The sequence below is a fragment of the Bufo gargarizans genome, chromosome 1 (genome assembly GCF_014858855.1).
Source record: "Bufo gargarizans isolate SCDJY-AF-19 chromosome 1, ASM1485885v1, whole genome shotgun sequence".
In the NCBI taxonomy this organism is placed as follows: Eukaryota; Metazoa; Chordata; class Amphibia; order Anura; family Bufonidae; genus Bufo; species Bufo gargarizans.
In genome coordinates, this window is record NC_058080.1 from 510,463,652 (window position 1) to 510,485,888 (window position 22,237).

The 22,237-nt window shown below is 43.3% G+C and overlaps 1 protein-coding gene across 1 annotated transcript in view; it reads left to right on the plus strand.

Moving 5' to 3' along the window:
- Positions 1-22,237, plus strand: part of DTX1 (deltex E3 ubiquitin ligase 1) — a 51,627-nt gene that overhangs the window by 24,236 nt on the left and 5,154 nt on the right. Inside the window, exons 3-5 of the mRNA XM_044288653.1 lie at positions 6,115-6,176; positions 10,045-10,206; positions 21,108-21,169. Of these exons, the coding sequence (XP_044144588.1) occupies positions 6,115-6,176; positions 10,045-10,206; positions 21,108-21,169 (286 nt within the window). The remainder of the gene's footprint in view (positions 1-6,114; positions 6,177-10,044; positions 10,207-21,107; positions 21,170-22,237) is intronic.

The window sequence follows — 22,237 nt, forward strand, 5'->3', positions numbered from 1 at the left end:
GGCTGACATATAGGGGCTGATATATGGGGGATGCTGGCTGACATATAGGGGCTGCTGGCTGACATATAGGGGCTGATATATGGGGGATGCTGGCTGACATATAGGGGCTGATATATGGGGGATGCTGGCTGATATAGAGGGGCTGCTGGCTGACATATGGGGGCTGCTGGCTGACATATGGGGGCAGATGGCTGACATATGGGGGCAGATGGCTGACATATGGGGGCTGATGGCTGACATATGGGGGTTGATAGATGGCTGACATATCGGGGATGATAGATGGCTGAAGGTTGGGGGGTTGATCTGAGGCATTGGGGCTGTAAGCTGAGGTCTGATTAACATTGGGGGTCTGATTGCTGGTCTGACCTGAGGTGTAATGGAAAATATTTTTTTCTTATTGTTCTCCTCTGAAACCTAGGTGCGTCTTATGGGCCGGTGCGTCTTATAGGGCGGAAAATACGGTAATTAAAAATTGTGTATAGCCACTGAGCTATTCAATAAAATGTATTTGTATAGTGCCACTTAATTTCTTATTTCTTTGACCTGCTCACTGAGAAGGCCGCACATGCTCAGTTTCCTTCTTTCAACTGCCTCCTGAGCTGTGATAGGTAGAGCATGGACACGCCCCCTGAGCTGTGATAGGTAGAGCATGGACACGCCCCTGAGCTACAGCAGAAAAGACACTCCCCTTGAGCTGTCAGCGTGATATAAATCTACCAGGATAATGAATGGGGAGATCTCTGGATCCAGCTGAGGTACAGGGCTGATTTTGTTAAAAAGGTATTGTCATGTACTATATGATGTCTGGTTTTCATGTTTTACATTAATCATGGGATAACCCCTTTAAATATTATTATTATTATTATTATTATTATTATTATTATTATTGTAATATATATTACAAATGATCATGTATGTGAGTGCTAATAATCTTTGTGCTTTAGATGATTAAGTAAAAAATAAACAAGCAAATACTCACCTTGCCGATCCCCCGCCGCTGCCATTCTGACGGGGACCCTGAATTTTGGCTTTGTGCCTCGTGTCTCTTCAAGAATGATTTCTATTAATCCAGGTGCAGAATTCTGCAAGGAAAAGCCTTCTGCGCTTGTGTGTGTTCAAGGTTTTTCCTTTCTGTTTGCAGATGGTTTGCACATTTCTGTAGGAAGCGCTTTGCAATATTGTGAGGTGGGAATTCCTGATAATCTCAAGGACTGGCTGCGGTCTGTTGGTATTACAGTATATATTAATAGTAATGAATGAACATATGGTATTAGCTGGCTTTAATGCATACTATATTATACTGGAATACAGCTACAGTATACAGTCACTAATACAGCTGACAGTCCAGTAAATCCACACATTGTGGAGGCTGCAGGGACCGGGCTGCTTGTTGCCATGGTAGCAGAGCTCAGGTGCTGCTCATAGCAACAGACTTCATCCACTCTCGTGCCGCAGGCAGCAAAGGGCCCTGCTATTGTTATACAGCACAGCGTAACCTATATACAGCGGGCTTTAGTTTGGGGGCTTTTCACATGATAAGGGATGCTGATGTATAATACGTACAGCAGCGGTCAGATGACAAACAGTATTCTTCTGGGACCACTCTGCGTTCACATTACTTATTAAACATGATGCTGCACTACTCTAAGCGTAGCTAGCCATCATAATAGTATACGGTATTATAATAGTAACAGCATTAATACTAATAGTATAGTAATAGATGCATTCTTTATAGGTGTCCATACACATTACATGTCAGATGGACTAATATCTAATGTGTATGGTGATGTTGCTGATCGGGGACGGACTGGAAACTGAAAGTGGCCCTAGAAAAATTACTAAAGGTGGCCCCGTTTTGTAGTTATACCGCAAATACCACAGTTTCTTTACAATATACTGCCAGCAGCACAAAATACATCCCCAAAAACTTCCAATGGCCGGCCATGAGGAGGGCCCAGACAGCCCCTTGGGCATCGGCCCACCAGGAAACTTACCTTTAAGGTCTATAGCAAATCCTTCCCTGTTCCTGATGTCCCAACACCAACCCCCAATTGCAGCTATTGAGGTGAAAAAAGATGGAGCCTGTTGGATTTCAACATGGCTGTTCTTCCTTCCAGTGTGAGTTATAGCTGTTATTATAGTCTCACTCAATACAAATGTGCACTTGGTTGATCCAGAAGAATAGCTGTCAGCTGAAGGTAAAGCAGTCTAGGTGTGTGCATCATAAAATTAGATTAAATGTTAGATACATTGGGGGATAGTTATCAAACTGGTGTACAGTAGAACTGGCTTAGTTGCCCATAGCAACCAATCAGATTTCACCTTTCATTTTTCACTGCTCCTTTAGAAAATGAAAGGTGGAATCTGATTGGTTGCTATGGGAGACTAAGCCAGTTCTACTTTACACCAGTTTGATAAATCTCCCCCATTATTTGAGTTGGACAAATATAGATATTTTTTACATATTAGATATTAGAAATCTCTGTAATACTTTTTACATCGTGTCAAACATTATACTGAATTCTGTTTCCTCTCATTGTATTCACTTGCTGTTCCTTGGCTGATTTTTGGGCAACACAGTTCCCCATTCTAGTGATCAGTGGGGCGCAGCGGTTGGACAGCCACCGATCAGACACTTATCATCTATCCAAGTTGTTGTCATGGGACCTTTAATTAAATAATACTCAGACATTCACTGGGACATAGGGGAGATAAGGCTAGGAGTAACTTGGAGATCACTGGCCCCAGTACAGAACCTGTAACAGGCAGGGGGGTAATTGGAATTTAAAAAGGCCCTGGGAAACCTAAAAGTGCCCCCATGTCGTAGGCAGATCCAAATTGATGGTAGGCAGCATAACAGGAGTAGGTGGGGCCAGCAGTACCATAGTGCAGCACAAAATACTGCCCCAGCAGAACCAAATGCCACAGTGCAGCACAATATACTGCCCCAGCAGAACCAGATGCCACAGTGCAGCACAATATACTGCCCCAGCAGAACCAGATACCACAGTGCAGCACAATATACTGCCCCAGCAGAACCAAATGCCACACTGCAGCACAATATACTGCCCCAGCAGAACCAAATACCACAGTGCAGCACAATATACTGCCCCAGCAGAACCAAATACCACAGTGCAGCACAATATACTGCCCCAGCAGAACCAGATGCCACAGTGCAGCACAATATACTGCCCCAGCAGAACCAGATACCACAGTGCAGCACAATATACTGCCCCAGCAGAACCAAATGCCACACTGCAGCACAATATACTGCCCCAGCAGAACCAAATACCACAGTGCAGCACAATATACTGCCCCAGCAGAACCAAATACCACAGTGCAGCACAATATACTGCCCCAGCAGAACCAAATACCACAGTGCAGCACAATATACTGCCCCAGCAGAACCAAATACCACAGTGCAGCACAATATACTGCCCCAGCAGAACCACATATCACAGTGCAGCACAATATACTGCCCCAGCAGAACCAAATACCACAGTGCAACACAATATACTGCCCCAGCAGAACCAAATACCACAGTGCAACACAATATACTGCCCCAGCAGAACCAAATACCACAGTGCAGTATAATATACCGCCCCAGCAGCACCAAATACCACAGTGCAGCACAATATACTGCCCCAGCAGAACCAAATACCACAGTGCAACACAATATACTGCCCCAGCAGAACCAAATACCACAGTGCAGCACAATATACTGCCCCAGCAGAACCAAATACCACAGTGCAGCACAATATACTGCTCCAGCAGCACCAAATACCACAGTGCAGCACAATATACTGCCCCAGCAGCACCAAATACCACAGTGCAGCACAATATACTGCCCCAGCAGCACCAAATACCACAGTGCAGCACAATATACTGCCCCAGCAGAACCAAATGCCACAGTGCAGCACAATATACTGCCCCAGCAGCACCAAATACCACAGTGCAGCACAATATACTGCCCCAGCAGCACCAAATACCACAGTGCAGCACAATATACTGCCCCAGCAGCACCAAATACCACAGTGCAGCACCATATACTGCCCCAGCAGAACTAAATACCACAATGCAGCACATTTTACCTACTGTCAAACACAGGATATGAAACATGAAGTAAAGACCCATCATCACCTCATTATAGTGATGCCATCTGGCTACGCATTTCCGTGCTCTCTCACCAGAAATTTACTGTGCAGTATTCATAGCATTGCAGGTATATTCTGCTGGGTTAGCATGCGACAAAAAGTAATCTGAGCCTTAAAGAGCACCGAGTTACTTCTTCCCACACAGTAAATAGATTTTTATTCCTACTGTCACTAGCCAGTAAGTACCTATATATTATGTAGAGAAGTAAGTACTCTACAGTTGAACATACTGTATATGGCAGTGCCATCAGGAATAAGTCTCGCAGGCAGATCTCTCAATTCGATCTGCGTTTTAGACTTAGTAATAAATATTCTGGTCAAGAATAAAAAGATGTCCTGACTTCTGACCCTAGAAGCAGTTTCCATTGGTTGCTCATATGGCGGTTATAAATAGCCGTTTGTATCCTTTACGTGTCTGGGATCCAGTGTTCAATCCGTAATCTCTCCTAATCCTTGTTTATCAATGGGGTGAGCAGGTGGTGTCTTTGTCAGGAAGCTGGCTTTACGCATTATGTGATGTCACACAGAGGGGGGCTAGGGGGCTCCGCACAGGTATATATAGCCAGCCACGTCTGCATATCCATTTACATTTTAAGAGAAGCATGAAAATCTCATTGCACTTGGGGTAAGTGTAGTTATAGATGAGCGTCATAGTTATTTTCTACTGTATCTAGTTTACTGATTAGGAAGCAGTCATCCAGTATTGGAGAGCTAAATCGATTGCTAAAGATTACCATGATGCTTTTTATCTTTAGTTTTGTGCTGTGATGTTAAAAACCTAAACATAGAAGCTCCTTCCCTGCTTGTTCACTGAATTTACACACAGTGACTGCTGCTGTATGGGGATAAATGATCACTGCTACGATTGTTGGTCCCCATACAGTTTGGTTGCTTATGTGCAGCACGTGCTCTGTTTACACAGTGCAATGTGCTACCAATAAAAGAGAATTTTTGGTGCCATGCGATCACCTGACAAGTGAGTATTTGCTTTTTTTCCTCAGGGGATTGGGACACACTTACCTGGGACAGTTATCAGTAATATGTGTTCCTATGAACATTTTTTCCCTAATATTGGCTTCTTCCTTTACCCATGTAAAAGGGTACTAATGGTCCTTTAACACGGCAGATATTCTGTGCGCCCCCAAAAACGCGCACCAATCATTGATAACAGCATTCATCTGCATTTACATGCAGCAGTCATCGCATGGTATGGTCACCCATGGTTTTCCCACTAGGCTTTGTTTATCTGACTGCAACAATGACATCATGTTGACAAACAAGCACTGTGACCTCTGAGGCCAGTGGTTGACTGCAGCAGTCACAAGTGTCAATGTGATGTCTTTGCTGCAGCCAGGTAAACAACAGCTGGTAGGGAAAACTGGCGCAGCGGTGCTGGATCTAGTAAGTAAATAAAGTAACGCTTTTTGTTGAAATTGGACAACCCTTTTAAAGAGAGACTCGCCTATCCATGGTAACACAGCTGCTTAATTCCCACCCATGCAGAGGTCACAGGACCCAGGCTCTTCCAGATACCAAAAAGTGGCCATGAATGGAGCAGCAGACAGGTGAGTCCTCCTTTTTATGTTCAGGGGCATACCTCTGGACCAAAGGGGTTGTCGGCTCCAAGGCCAGACAACCCCTTTAAGTGTCTGCCCCTAGTTATCTCCACGATCAGTTAGAATGCATTACGGGTAGTGCTTAGTGAAGGAGTGGATGGCGCCATTCTCCAATGTTTGCTACTGTTGTAGTGCTTGGGACATTCCCCAGTTTTTTGGGGGATGGGGTCCATTTGAGCTGAGGTCTATTTCTCTACCGGTTGCATAAAAACTATAGAGACTGACGGCATGGCATACATACATGGTACATTCGATAGTTTTATTAATCAGACCGAAATTTGTAATCTGTCGCAGAAGACTGTGTAGACAATGCATGTTTAAACATTTGATGTCTCTTCCTGCAGTGTGCCCGCTCTCCCTGTAAAGAATCTAAATGGAACAGGTCCTGTGCATCCGGCTTTGGCAGGTAAGTTACAAGAAGTCAGGAGAAAATGAATCCATGTCCGTGATAACGTCTATGAGAAGACGGTCAGTCTTTCATCTCTGAAGATGTCCATGTATCTGATTCTTGCCCTTCATGTGTCATCCATATTCCATGTGCACTGCTAGGCTGAAAACTGGATTTCCAGAGGCTCTACTACCAATGATCAGTAAGGCTAGGTCTACACAACGACATTTGTCGCGCAACAATAAGTCGCAACATTTGTTGCGCGACATTTTGTTGCACTAATGTTGCGCGACAATTGTTATAATGGCAGTCTATGGTGTCGCACTGCAACATGCAACATGCTGCGACTGTGACGCAACAGTCGCAGAAAAATCCATCTCAAATGGATTTTCTGCGACTGTTGCGTCGCAGTATGTTGCATGTTGCAGTGCGACACCATAGACTGCCATTATAACAATTGTCGCGCGACACTAGTGCAACAAAATGTCGCGCGACAAATGTCGTCGTGTAGACCTAGCCTAAAACCACAGACTGAACATGGATGCCAAGTCCTTCTTACATCTAGCTTACCATTTACAATCAATAATTACACACGTGATTTGCAGTTTTTGTATTATGGGCTACACTCACTGTCTCAGAGAACTTTGGTGTGCAACGTTTCCAGGTCTATTATTTGGCCGAGACTGCTTCTACCTCTAAATGTACCTTTCATACCTTTATGGTCTCTACTCCTTTTTGACCAGATTCCATGTAGAACTGCCAGGGAAACATTGCCTAAGGCTACATTTACTCAACCATATCCGGTTTGTGCTCCGAAAATTGCTGATCTGCAAAATACAGATGAGGTCCGTGTGCATCCCGCCCCATTGTAAAAATGCCTATTCTTGTCTTCAAAATGTACAAGACTAGGACCTGTTCTATAATTTGTGGCACGGCCATACGGATGCGGACAGCATGCGCATAACATCTCTGTGCTGTTTGCATTTTTTGCAGCCCCATATAAATTAATGGGTCTATGTGCTATCCGCAAAAAATGCAGATCGGACACGGACCGGAAATACGGTCGTGTAAATGTAGTCTTATACTGATATATACTATGATGTTTAACAATAATGGAATTCTCTTTCAGAAAAACCTGATCTTTAATAACTTTTTAGCACTTTGCAAACACATCCATTAGCGGATCTTCTCTGACATATGCCATCATTATTATTTAATAAAAATCTGACATTGACAAGGTAGAAAATGTCATATTTGATATATTTTAAAGGGGATCTCTGGGCTTTTCCTAAAATCCTGGCTCTTCTGTACTATGGAAAAACGAGTGTTTGGTCAGTACTTAACCATCCGTTGTGCTTCTGATGCCGCTGTCTCCACTGTACTCAGACTGATTGCGAGCATGGGTCCCGACCTGATGGGTTCCCGAGTCTTCCTGTGCTGCCGATACTGTTTAGGCAGCTGAACAGGAAGATTCAGAACTCATGTGGTCGGGACCCGAGTGGAAGAGCCCACAACAGCCAGTCTGAGCACGGCGGAGACAGCAGCATCAGCAGCGTGACGGACGGGTAAGTACTGAGCAAACGCCAGGATCTTAAGAAAAGCTCGGAGCACCCCTTTAAAGGGATATTTCAGTTGTTAGAAGTTATCCCCTATCCACAGAATAGGGCGTAACTATCAGATCAGTGGGGTCCTACCGCTGGGACCCCCACTGATCAGGAGAACAGAGGCCCCGTACCCCCTGCAGGCCCCCTGAAATGAACGTATCGGCCAGTTGGGCATTTATGTGGCCACTACATTCATCTCTATGGGAATTCCAGGGATGGCCGCTGTACTCGGCTATATCCGGAACTCCCACAGAAATGAATGGAGCAGCTACATGCATGTGTGACTTGCCGCTTCGTTCATTTCAGGGGGGCTGCAGGGGACACGGGGCCTCCGTTCTACTGATCAGTGGGGGTCCCAGCGGTAAGACCCCACTGATCTGATAGTTATCCCCTTTCCTGTGGATAGGGGATAACTTCTAACAACAAAAATACCCCTTTAAGTCCAATCTGTTTGTAGGCAGTCAGTCTCTCGTGGTCATGCTTGTATCAATAAGGCTACATTCACAGGGCAGTGAAAAACGAACGTGTGATGGCTGTTTTTTAACAGCCGTCACATGTCTGCTTAAGAACAATGCCAGTCTATGGGGTTATTCACACTGCCATTTTAAGAACCGTGGAAGTCTATGATTTCTATTTCTCAGAAAGGCATCATTGAAAAAATACCTGTTCAAAATAGACCATTTTGCCATTCTCAGTGGGCATCTTTGTCACTGTTTGAACGTTTGCCTAAGGTCTCCCATTTTTCTCTGGTCTCTGTGGCCTGTGAATAGACAGATGCTTCTAACTAATCAGACCAAAAGCTCTGCCCTTTGACCTGCAGTAAATCTCATTAGATCATCATAAAGCGTTTCAGGTATTTATAGTGGAGCGTCGGGGTTACACTTTATTTTTACAGTGTCTCACAATGTCCCATGAAAAGAAACACTTTAATGCATAGCACCAAAAATTGGCTCAGACAGGAGTGTATATAAAAAGAACATGTCCACAGAAGATCTACAAAGCAATACATACACACATTTTTGGGCATATAATTAATGTAACGTATGGCGGCGACATTAGGGCTAACATAACAGTGCCAGTAAAATATATAGAATACTTACCCTTCCTCCACTCCCATGACCTTTCCCCAAAATTTGTTAAAGGGGTTGTCAAGGTCTAATAAAACATGACTGCTTGCTTCCAAAAAACAGCGCCACACCTGTCCACAGGTGGTGTGTGGTATTGCAGATCTGCCCCATTGACTCCAAAGGAGCTGAGATGCAATACAAGATACCACCCATGGGCAGATATGGTCCTGTCTTTGGAAGAAAGCAGCCATGCTTTTCTAAGGGCACATTCACATCACCGTTTTGTTTTCCATTCTTCTGATTAGAAGAACAGAATTATATATTTTTTTTAAACGATCAGTTATTTTCAGCATCAGTTATGCTCAGTTATCTCCAGTTTGCGCTAAAAATAACGGATCTGTCTTTTATTAAGCATCAGTTATGATCAGTTTGCTTCCGTTTTGTTAGTTCTGTCAGGGTTAGGCCTAGTTCACACAAACGTTTTTTTTGCGAGTGTACGGGCCGTTTTTTGGTGTTCCGCATACGGTCCGTATACGGAACCATTTATTTCAATGGTTCCGCAAAAAAAACTGAATGTTTTTTCCGTATGCATTCCGTTTCCGTATTTCCGTTCCATTGAAAGATAGAGCTTGTCCTATATTTGGCCGTAAATCACGGGTCGTGGCTCCATTCAAGTCAATGGGTCCGCCAAAAAAACGGAACACATACGGAAATGCATCCATATGTCTTTCATTTCCGTTCAGTTTTTGCTGAACCATCTATTGAAAATGTTATGGCCAGCCCAATTTTTTCTATGTAATTACTGTATACTGTACATGGCATATGGAAAAACGGAAAAACGGACCGCAAAAAAACAATAAAAGCCACACGGTCGTGTGAACTAGGCCTTACGGTATTATATACAGGAGAACAAGTCCTGCGAGGAGGTCTAAAATAATGAATCGTTTTTGTTGTTGTTTTTTTTCTGTTTTTCTGATGGATCAGACGAATGGAAAACAAAACAGTGATGTGAGTGCCCCCTAACTCTGCAGCTTCTGTTCTGTCATGTCCACCCCTTCCATGAAGACACTGAGAACTTTGGTCAGATGGAAGAGAAGTGTGACTTGGACCTTAGACAGTACATGACTAAGTAATTTGTTTGGTTTTGAATGTGACGTCACTGGGTTTGGAAGCAAGTAGGAGGTCATCGTCATGTAACTTTTGTTCTTTTGTCAGGAATGACTGGTATTCTGATGTGTGCAGCTGGACTGCCTGTGTGCTTAACCAGAGCCCCGAAACCTATACTGCACCCCCCTCCTGTCAACAAAGAGGACATCAAACCTGTGAGCGGCATCAGTGGCATCTGTCGAAAGACCAAAAAGAAACACCTGAAGAAAAGTAGGTGTCAAAAACATATGGCGTTGAAGTGGGGAATTTGAAATATTCTCGGCATTTTGCCTAAACATATTTTTGATGGTTATTGTTTAAGAGGACCTGTCAGCTCTCCAGATACTTCTCTTTTAATACATAATTGTATTCCTCATGATATAACAATTGTGGAGCATAATTTCATAGAACTTTGCATTGTTCCTTTGTTATTCCTCCTAGAAATGTGTGACTACATTGACAATTGAGTCTTACCAGTTGGGGGGGTCCCATAGACAGTCTGACATTATTCAGTCAGTCTGGACAGTGTCAGTCTCCCAGCTGACTATGACAAGGGGAATGGTAACGGACAATTTTCAATTTATTTATACATTTGTAGGAGGAATAACAGAGGAACAGTACAACCCAGAAATATAATAAAAGATGCTCCATTATTGTTATTTCATGGTGAATGCAAGCATGTACTAAAACAGATATGTCATGACAGACAACAGGTCCTCCTAAAAACAAAGGTTAAACATTAAAAGTATATAGTGAAAGAACCGGCACTCTACATCTATCAATAATGCTAAAGAGGCAGTATGTGGGATAGTAAAATCTGTATTTATTTTGTAAGGATATGTTTTAGGAGTGGGGAATAAAGAGGTGAAGGTTCTAAAAATATGTGGAGGTTCTAAAAATATGGAAGTCCAAAGGATGAGGTTCTCATAAATAAAAATAACAGTAAAAATAAAAATAATGTTTTGTCATATACAACGTTGCAGATGCACAATGCCAGAGATATGTTCAAAAATATGTGTACCAAAAATTATAATCACAAGAGTAGCAAAAAATCACAAGAGTAGCAAAAATAGCAAATATATGCAGAGTCGAAGTGTGGCACTGCAGTAATTGTCTAGTAGCGGTTTTCACCTTCCGTGGATACAATGAGTGGTTGTGTCCGTTTGTATGTAATCCATAAAAATTGATACAAATTGTCTATCTTTACCTCCGGTCTTGGTCACATAGGAGGTATATAATAGATGGAGCGGTGAAAAAAAGGGGCTAAAAATATGTATAGAATACGTATAAAATACAAAAATGTAAAAATATAAAAATGTATATAAATGGTATGTCAGTCGGGTGCTGTACTTAGTGTGGCGTCCCACACATTAAGGAAAACTGCACCCTGACTGTTTTACCTTTCTTGGCGAGGTGTCCTGGTTATTGGAGCAGCCTTGCTGCTCGAAAAAGAGGCTGAGACCCTAAAAGCACAATTCATTGAAAAAGATTATCCCCCAACTAAAATTGAGACATCTCTTACAAAGGTAAGAAAATTAGATAGAACCTCCTTTTTCAACTATAACCCCGAGGAAAAAACAAAGACACAAATACAAACAAATGAAACCCCAAAGCTTATATTACCCTTCAGCACACAACACAAAAATATTGAAAAAATCATCAATACTCATTGGCACCACATTCAAAAAGACAAAACGATAGGCGCCTCTATCTCCACGAAACCCCACATTATATACATAAAGGCCCCAAACCTAAGTCTGAAAATTGCGCCGTCTGTCAAACCACCACACAAAAAACACCATCTAACAATAAATACATGGCAAAAACTCAAAGGATTCTATAGATGTAATCAATGTTCTAATTGTAAAATTACCTCATTTCAGAAAAAAACTGAAAGAGTACAATCCACAACCACAACCCTAGAATACGAAATAAAAGAATTCCTCACCTGCAGCAGCACAAATTTAATCTACATCATTACCTGTCCCTGCAAAAAACAGTACATCGGCAGAACAAAAAGAACTCTAAAAAAACGAATATCAGAACACATAAACAATATCAAAAAAGGCCTTGAAACCCACTCACTCTCCAAACACTTCAAAACACACCACAAACAAGATCCATCAGGACTATCTTTTGCAGCACTGGAAAACGTAAAAATAGACTGGAGAGGAGGAAACCACATAGCCAAGATGTCCCGCATTGAATCGAAATTTATCTTTGAATTCAATACAATTATACCAGGAGGCCTAAACGCTGACTTTGAACTATTCGGGTTCTTATAAACTATCCCCAGAGTGGCTGCCCCCAAATTGACTAGCGGTAGGCGTCCGGCTGTCTACCAGCACCCCTACCGACATTTGATACGTGGCCGCCACCCCACCAACACAACAAAATAACACAGAAAGAAGGAAATCCCACACCAAAAAAGATTGTGAAACCTACCATCTCAAATGTAATAACATCCTACAAAAATTACACAACCCAAGACTGAGTCCTACAACTGGACAAACACAGTAACACCATAAGACACCCCAACATGGACCCCCAGACTACATAATAGGAATCCCAAACACACATAACCAATGAAACACACAATTTATATAATAAATTTGGATCCCAAAAACCGCATCTAAACCCTGAATTAAAAATTGAGGAATTATGAGCACCATCACATTGGACAACACATCTAGTAATAACAATGAGCCCAACTCCTCCACTAGCACCTATCACATAACACACCACCCTAACACCACCACCTAACACACCCCTGTCAACACACACTACACCACACCCCCCATTAGACACCATCACCCCACAAAACACTCCGCTGAAACAAAACACAGTAACACTGTAGGTAAGACACAAACACAAAAATCACACCAGGCCCCTTGGACACCAACTATCCCCCAATCCCCCAAATCCCCCTAAACACATTGCTGAAAAAACGCACCACAGAAACACACCATACAAATTTGAGTAATGAATCCTGGACCATAATTGAGTAAAACACCCCCCCCCCCTCCCCAATTAATTATTTCCCCCACCAAACACCCAGAATGGAACGCACTATCCCAATCACCCACCGCACCTGTAACTAATCCCCCCGCCAACACCTAATATAACACACTGTTATAATCACCAAACGCACCAACACATAACAAAACTGTACAAAAAACAATACAAGACATCTTAGATACCAAATTTCCCAAAATAAATAAAAAACACAACGCGGACAAAATACCGCAAGAAAGATCAAAAGCACAGAATTCAAAATACATTAAAGACTATTAACCAATAAAGAACAACCCACTAACAAAAATGCACACTAAGGTCCCCAAGCAGGCCCGATCACAAAAAATATAAGAACACAAAAATACAAAGATACAAAAATGCACAATTAGCAGAAGCCGCAGCGGTACCGCAGCAAACACAGACACTGCAAGAAAAAACCGCAAAATTAAGTCAGAAACCATTAATTAACAAAGAATTTAAAAACAGCAAATAAAAGAAGATACCTAATTAGTACTTATCCAGATCTTCAATGGAACCACCACATCCAAAAGTCCGGACCATATAAAATAAGATCCAGTCCAGGTCTTTGAAAGATCCACCAGCAGCATAAAAGGCAGGACAACGGCAGTCAGAGGGCTACCACTGATGAAGAAGGCAGCGCAGTCCTTCGAAACGCGTCTGGTGACCTCCCTCTGAAAACCTGCCAATAACCTCAATTTGGAAGCGCTTCCGAATTCCATCTGAATCCTCCGGATCGAAAAAGAGCACCAACAAATAACTTAAAACCAAGTCCGGCTAAGACCCGTGAGACACCGAAGAAGTGACGTCATCTCCACGAGGCACGCCGTAAAGACCGGGAAAATAAACACTGCAGAGCGCAGCAAGGCTGCTCCAATAACCAGGACACCTCGCCAAGAAAGGTAAAACAGTCAGGGTGCAGTTTTCCTTAATGTGTGGGACGCCACACTAAGTACAGCACCCGACTGACATACCATTTATATACATTTTTATATTTTTACATTTTTGTATTTTATACGTATTCTATACATATTTTTAGCCCCTTTTTTTCACCGCTCCATCTATTATATACCTCCTATGTGACCAAGACCGGAGGTAAAGATAGACAATTTGTATCAATTTTTATGGATTACATACAAACGGACACAACCACTCATTGTATCCACGGAAGGTGAAAACCGCTACTAGACAATTACTGCAGTGCCACACTTCGACTCTGCATATATTTGCTATTTTTGCTACTCTTGTGATTTTTTGCTACTCTTGTGATTATAATTTTTGGTACACATATTTTTGAACATATCTCTGGCATTGTGCATCTGCAACGTTGTATATGACAAAACATTATTTTTATTTTTACTGTTATTTTTATTTATGAGAACCTCATCCTTTGGACTTCCATATTTTTAGAACCTCCACATATTTTTAGAACCTTCACCTCTTTATTCCCCACTCCTAAAACATATCCTTACAAAATAAATACAGATTTTACTATCCCACATACTGCCTCTTTAGCATTATTGATAGATGTAGAGTGCCGGTTCTTTCACTATATACTTTTATTGTTACAAACCGCTTCCTGATCGGGTGAATCAGTATAGAACCAGAGCACCTATACATTGTACTGACAAGGTGAGCCACCAATAACATACCTTTTCTCCTTAAAGGTTAAACATTGCTTAGGTATCGTAATTACTAATTCAAGCTTAATATAACAAAATATGTTCAGCACCACCGGTGGAGGAAATAAGCATTACACAGTGCACATTGAGATCAGAGGATTGTCTGTGTAATGCAGGACAGGTCATCCAAAGCGGTATTCTTTGTAACTGCTCTCGACTTGATGAGGATCTCAAACATTGGACTCCCCTCTAAAAGTTCCTTAAAACAGAGCCTATGATCATAGCCTGTAGGGCAACTTGATATCATTTATATGAGTACTGGGCTACTCAGGGAGCACCCAGAAATTTAGCCTGGGGGGGTACGAGGTTCAAAATTGTTTGGCCCCACCCATTGTTATAAGCCCCTCCTACATATAATAGGCCACTCCAAACAAACACCGTACAGCTGAAATTCTATTGTTGAGGATGAAGGTAAGAGTCTCACCCTCATCCTCCATAGACGCACTGTACTCAATACTCCGGGCCCCAACATAAAGCTCCTGTACTCAAACTCTTCTTCTTCCCTTGTAGATAGAACAAAGTCCAGCTCTCAAGTGGTAAGGGTGCTCTGACCTGCTCTGCACGGATACAGGCTGTGTTCACACCCGACGTAGATGCAGCAATTTGCTGCATCTTCTTCTTCCCTCCCTGTGACTGGAATCACTATCCAGTTCTGTTTCACACACTGCCCCCCACATAGCTCCATGGCAGGAGCTGTTGCAGTTTCACTTCCTCCCTCCTAGTCCTGAACGCGGCAAAAGAGGAGTGGAGGAGGAGCTGCGCGATATTTAAGGTGTGTAGGTCCGGGTGTAGGAGCCGGGCTCTACACATCATACGGAGAGGGGATGCCTACCCTGGCTGCACTGCCGGCTTCACATTATACAATAGACAACTGCAGGCTACAGCCAGGAAGCTCCTCCCCTCCCTCCCCGGATCCTGCTCATGGCCTGTGGTTCCCCCCACCATTCGCCACCCGCCTGTGGCCTGCTTTCCCCCGCGTTCCTCATCTTCTCCATTCAGACCAGACCACCATGATTAATTTCCAGCCATCTCTCATCTCTGCAGAGATTGACAAACAGACATTAGTTTCCCACTTTTCCATCATCTTCACATCTTCTGAACACCCCATCCTGCCATCCCCAATACTGTGCTCCCCAATACTATACTGCAGAAACTGTCCCCCTGAAAATACTAGTACCACACAGATAGTGCCCCCTTCAACAATTATTGGTGCACAGTGCTCTAAATAAATAACTGTGCCCAGTTAATAGTGCCCCTGACACTAATAGTATAAACATAATGGGCCAGATTTATCATTAGCTCAAGTCAGAATAATGGAGTGAAAAAGTTGCACATTTTTGCGCAATCACTAAAACTGCGCAAAAATTTGAGACTTTTTTCTGCTCTGCACTATGCTCGCCAGTTTTCTGAAAGTGGGCGTGTTTTCTTATGTAAATTAATCTCTAGACAGATTTACTATTGAGACTATGTAAAAAAGTCGCAAAAAATTGCGCAATTTCACTCCAGTGAGGACCATGCTTATCTTATGAGACTTTTTAATAGAACATGCGACTTTTTCGTAAAGACGTGCGACTTTTTCGTAAAGATGTGCGACTTTTGTAAAGCTGCTTACTGACGGATAAACTGCTACCGTCAAACCACATTTATTACAGTCTTAAAGGGCCGTTCATAAATCTGACTTTGCTAAAACTGACTTTAGCCATATGTGAAAGTGGAGTGAGCTGTCAGAGTCGTGATAAATCTGGCCCAATGTCTCCCAAAAATAATTGTGCTAAGCTGATACTCTGCCAGGGTGCCTACCAAAGTAACAGTGCTCCCCAAAATCCCACCAATATAAATAATTCTCTGCCAGAGCACACTTAGTAGTAATAATGCCCCTATAGTGCCCATACTAGTAATCAGTAATGCCTCCTAGTAGTAATAATTCTCCTTATAATATGACAGTACTAGAAATACCCCCTGTTAGTGCACGCAGTTGAGCTAATGTCCGCATAATGTATGCCAGTATAAAATACCCCTATATAGTGCCCCAGTAAATGCCCCCATAGTGCTCCTCTCCCCCTTCCCCATAGTGCCCGCATAATGTGCCAGTATAAAATACCCCATTAGTGCCCTCAGCACATGCCTCCATTGTGCTCCTCTCCCTCTTCCCCATAGTGCCCCCAGTAAAAAAAAAAAGCCCCTATAGTGCCCCCCATAATGTGCCAGTAAAAAATCCCCCGTCTTAGTGCCACCAAATGCCCCCATAACATGCCAGTAAAAAATCATCCTTCTTAGTGCCACCAGATGCCCCCATCGTTTTCCTCTCCCCCATAGTGCCCCCATAATGTGCCAGTAAAAAATGCCCCTTCTCAGTGCCACCAGATGCCCCCAAAGTGCTCCTCTCCCTCATAAAGTGCCAGTAAAAATGCCCCTTTAATGCCACTAGATGCGAGCATAGTGCCATCATAATGTGCCAGTAAAAAATGCCCCTTTAGTGCCACCAGATGCCCTCATAGTGCTCCTCTCCAGAATAGTGTCCCCTATAATGTGCCAGTAAATAATGCCCCCATAGTGCCACCAGATGCCCCATAGCGCCGATATTTCCAATAGTGCCTCCCATAATGTGCCAGTAAATAATGCCCCTATAGTGCCAAAAGATGCTCCATAGTGCCTCTCTCCCATATAGTGCCTACCATAATGTGGCAGTAAAAATTGCCCCTTTAGTGCCACCAGATGCCATAGTGCCCCCCATAATGTGCCATTAAAAAATGCCCCTTTAGAGCCACTAGATGCCCCCCATAGTGCCCCCCCATAATGTGCCAGTAAATAATGCCCCTATAGTGCCACCAGATGCCCCATAGTGCCGCTCTCCCCTATAGTGCCTCCCTTAATGTGCCAGTAGAAAATACCCCCTTAGTACCACCAGATGCCCCCATAGTGCTCCTTTCCTCCATAGTGCCCCCCCATAATGTGCCAGTAAGAAATGCCCCCATAGCGCCCCCCTCCAAAATGGGCCAGTAAGAAATGCCCCTAGATGCCCCCTCTCCAAAATGGGCCAGTAAGAAATGCCCCCAGATGCCCCCCCCCCCAAATGGGCCAGTAAGAAATGCCCCTAGATGCCCCCAACCCCCAAATGGGCCAGTAAGAAATGCCCCTAGATGCCCCCAGGGTTCTTCTTTCCAATATTGTGCCATGTATAAAAAAACACTAATACTTACCTCTATGCGGCTGTCAGGGAGGCGATGCAGGCCTCTTCCGGCCTGTGTCCCGCTCTGTATGCTGCCGGACTTAGGCGGTGTGATGATAATGATGTCATCGCTCCACCTGAGCTGGCCTTTGATAGGCTAGTGTCTGCAGCCTATCAGAAGAATGGGGAAGGGAGATGCCTCTCTCTCCCCTGCTCTGCCGCAGCTCAGCCATCTATATCAGTGATACAGATGAATATGGAGATGAGCGCTTCCACAATGGAAGCGCTCCTCTCCTGCTGCTGCCCGGCGATCGGCGGTGTGGCCCTGAGTGATGAAAAAAAAAAGAATGGTTCTAGGCGGGGTCTAGACCCGTTGGACCCCCCTGTGGGTGCGCCCTTGGGGCTACTTAACATTGACTGTTTGACTTATTAAGGCTAAGTTCACACTTCAGTTATTTGATCAGTTATTTCCATCATTTATTGTGAGCCAAAACCAGGTATGGGTCAAAGTTTTTTGTGGACCGTATGCGGAACCATTCATTTCAATGGGTCCGCAAAAAAAAAACGAGGTTACTCTGTGTACATTCCGTTTCTGTATGTCAGTTCCGCAGAAAATTATAACATGTCCTATTATTGTCCTCATTACAGACAAGGATAGTACTGTTCTATTAGGGACCGTTCTGCAAAATACGCAATGAACACGGACACCATCCATATTTTTTGCTGATCCGTGTTTTGCGGACTGCAAAATACATACGGTCGTGTGCACGAGCACTTAGGAGTGGAATAAAAAGTCGCAAACACCATGTTAAACACTGCCCTTGCAACGTTCCCAAAAAGTGGGTTTGGGGAGAGAGGGGCAGGGCCAGAGGACCCAACACATTTATCTTCATTTGTGCCAGTTTTGAGGAGCAAATGAAGATGACAGAAATCTATAGCAGCTCCGAGCTGCCATAGATTTCATTCTGGAGTAATGAGGCGTGCTCCTCGACATATATTAGGCACATGCTTCAGCAGTGCAAGGGATATCAAGACACTCGCCGATCCTTGATAAATCTCCCCCTATAACTCTATATACTGAAAATGCACCCGAAAAATGCATGCTTCTTGAAACCACTTATGCCTTTTTTGTGTTTTTGGGTAATTACTAGAGATGAGCGAGTCGAATCCCACGAAGTGGAATTGGATCCGAATTTGAGGATAAATTCGATTCGCCTCAAAGCCGAATTTCCTCGTGCTTCGTGTTAGTGAATTATTCTGAAATAGTGTAAAAAAAACAAAAAAATTCATACTTACCCCCTCCATTTGCTCATGACGGCACGCCAGCCGCCATCTTGATTGAAGATTTCGGCCGAAATCCTGTGCGTGGTGACATATGACGTCACCACGTCGGCTGGTGTATTGCCGTAATCTCGCACCGTACGAGATTTCGCTCCAGATCTTCAAACAATATGGCGGCGGCCGGCCCGTCGCAAGCAAATGGAGGTGATAAGTTTGATTTAATTTTATTTATTTTTTCATGTTAATTTCACACTGTTCTTACACTCAGATGCCACAATCATGTATGAACGCAGCATCTGAGGGGTACAATGACGGGGGCGGCGCTATCGCAGCTCCCTGACTTTGCACCCGCTACTTACAAAATAATGCACTTTGTGACGAAGTAATTCATCACAAAGCAACATTTTTTTTATTTTATTCGGCGAATCAGGCAAAATTTGCTCATCTCTAGTAATTACAGTATTATGTTCAGGTTTGTTTAAAGGGGTTTGTTTGCTCAGAATGAACAGTTATCACCTATCCACTTGATTGTTGATTAGTGCCTGATCGCTGGGGACCCCACAATCCTGAGAACTGTGTCCACCATATCTCCTCACTGCATGACCATTGCACCATTAAATAGTCTATGGAACTGATGAAGATAACTGTGTCAGTCCAATTGACTCTGGATGGATGGCAGCAAGCTTGTTCATCTGCTGCTCCATTCAACCTCCCCCTCACTGCAGTCATGCATTGAAGAGGACCAGGGAACACAGGACCCCATTCTTGTAATTGGCGGGGGTCTCAGCAGTGGCCCCCCAATTATCATACACATCATCTATTCTGTGGACAGGTGCTAAATGACGATTGTATGTGCAGGCAGGAGTACTGATGCAGGGCTGGCAGATGGATGATGGAGTCAATAATCAGGCCCGTGGGTTGCAATAAATAAAATCTTTGCTAAATCAATGATGGAAGTATTAGTACATATAGCAGCAAAAGGCCCAGTTCCAAGGTATATCACAGTACGCAGTAATAGTAGTAATCCCTGACTCTCTTTCTAAGGACACTTTGCAGTCTCTCCAAATAACCACAGGGGTTCTATTCTGTTCTTGTTAACCCTATCTACAGTTCCTGGGCTGAGGGACACAGAATTTAGATCTGAATGGCCAGACCGTGTGGCAGGTCCCTGAGGCAATTAACCTTTTCCACAGCAGTAGAGTTTCTTGCCATAAACGAGCGAAAATCTTACTGACATTTATCTTGTACGGCCTTTATGGTTCTGAACCTTCTAAGATGACTGGTCTCTTTCCTTCAGGGGTACTCTGATGGCAAACTTGGTTTTCTGGCGGCTGTAGTCTCAGAGAGAAAAGTTCTCTGGACTTGAGCCTAGTCTGCGAGATCTTGCACATGTAGGTCTTGTCTGTAGCCAGTGATGGTCAGTTCGCAGTGTTCGCCAGCGAACCTATAGAAATGACCTATAGTACACAGACCTATAGAAATGAATTGGTCAGGATTCAGTGCGGGTGCTATGCATTCACTTCACACATTGCACCCGCGTGGAAAAATCGCTTGTGTGAAAGGGGCCTAAGACTCCCTTACTAACCAGGGTGCAGACCTGGTACATCACCCTGGAAACCTAACCAGGTCTGCCAGTGCTAACTACTGTATATATTGCCCATACATTGCTATTAGGTATACATAGTGCCTAAAGAAATAAGTGCTTTGACAACAAATCACAACATTTAACTCAGTAACATTAAATTAACCATTTTAGTAGTAATCAACCATTTGCAGTACTCCTCTGGGGCACTGCATATCTAGATCACAGAAATCCATATGGTATTCAAAAATGCATATTAATGGCAACGCAAAACCCTACATGTATTAGCATCCTTGCCAGCACAGAGAACAGAAGTGTATATGTATTTGATTTAGTAAATAATATGCAAATTCAAGTAACAAATCATCCATCTTAAATACTTTAGGTAAGAACCCAGAAGAAGTAGTGCGAAGATACATCCAAAAAGTAAAGTCACCGCCAGATGAGGTTAGTATTGTATGGCAGCTGGAGTTCATCAATCCTGCCAACCAAACCCTTGTTCAAGTCAGTAAAATTCAGCTTAAAGAGGAGTTGTCACCTCTCCTGACTTGTCTCTTTTAGTAATTACTTGCATTCACACATATGTGGATTTTCACAGACTACGGTCCGTAAAAATCTGTCCTGCTGAGTGCACGAAGCGCACGGCGTCATAGCAACCAATGACGCCGTGCACTCAGCAGGATGGCAGGCCGGGTTTTCACGGACCGTGGTCTGTGAAAATCCACGTATGTGTGAATGCGGCCTAATTCTTAGGACTCTATGTTCTACCATTCCTTTATTATTCCTTCTAGAAGTTATGAATTAATTACTAACAGTTTCCAATGGAAGTCCAGATGGGTGTTACCAATTAAGGGTGTGTCCCAGCCCAGTCTGACAGTGGCAGCACTCATTGGATAGCGTCAGACTGTGCAAAGAAACACCCCACCCATCTGGGCCTTCATTGCAAACCTCTAGTAACTCATTCATAAACTTCTAGAAAGAATAGAAAAGGAATAGCACAACGTGGAGTCATAGGAATACATGCCCCAGAATTGTTACTACATGGGGAATGCAAGTAGTCACTAAAACTGACATGTCAGGAGAGGCGACAGCTCCTATTTAAAGAGAATCTGTCTCCTGACATGTTGTTTTAGTGAGTAATTGTATCACTCTATGTAGTAACGTTCCTTTATTATTCTGGCTACAAGTTCATGAATAAATTATATCTGGGTGTGACCAGTTGGGGGTGTCTCCCTGCACAGCCTGACATTGTCCAATCAGTGCCAGACTCTGCTGGGACACGCCCCCAACCGGTCACACCCAGTTGTACATTTATTCCTAAATGTTTATTAGGAGTAATAGAGGAATAGCACAATGTAAAGATGCTCCAAAAGGGTTTGGATTGCATGGGGGTTGCAAGTAGTTACCAATACAGCTATGTCAGGGGAAGTGACTCTTTAACTCCTCAGTGTTTGTATATGCCATTTAAATGATAGTGCTGTCATTTTCTAAATCAATTCACTAAATAGTGTTGTT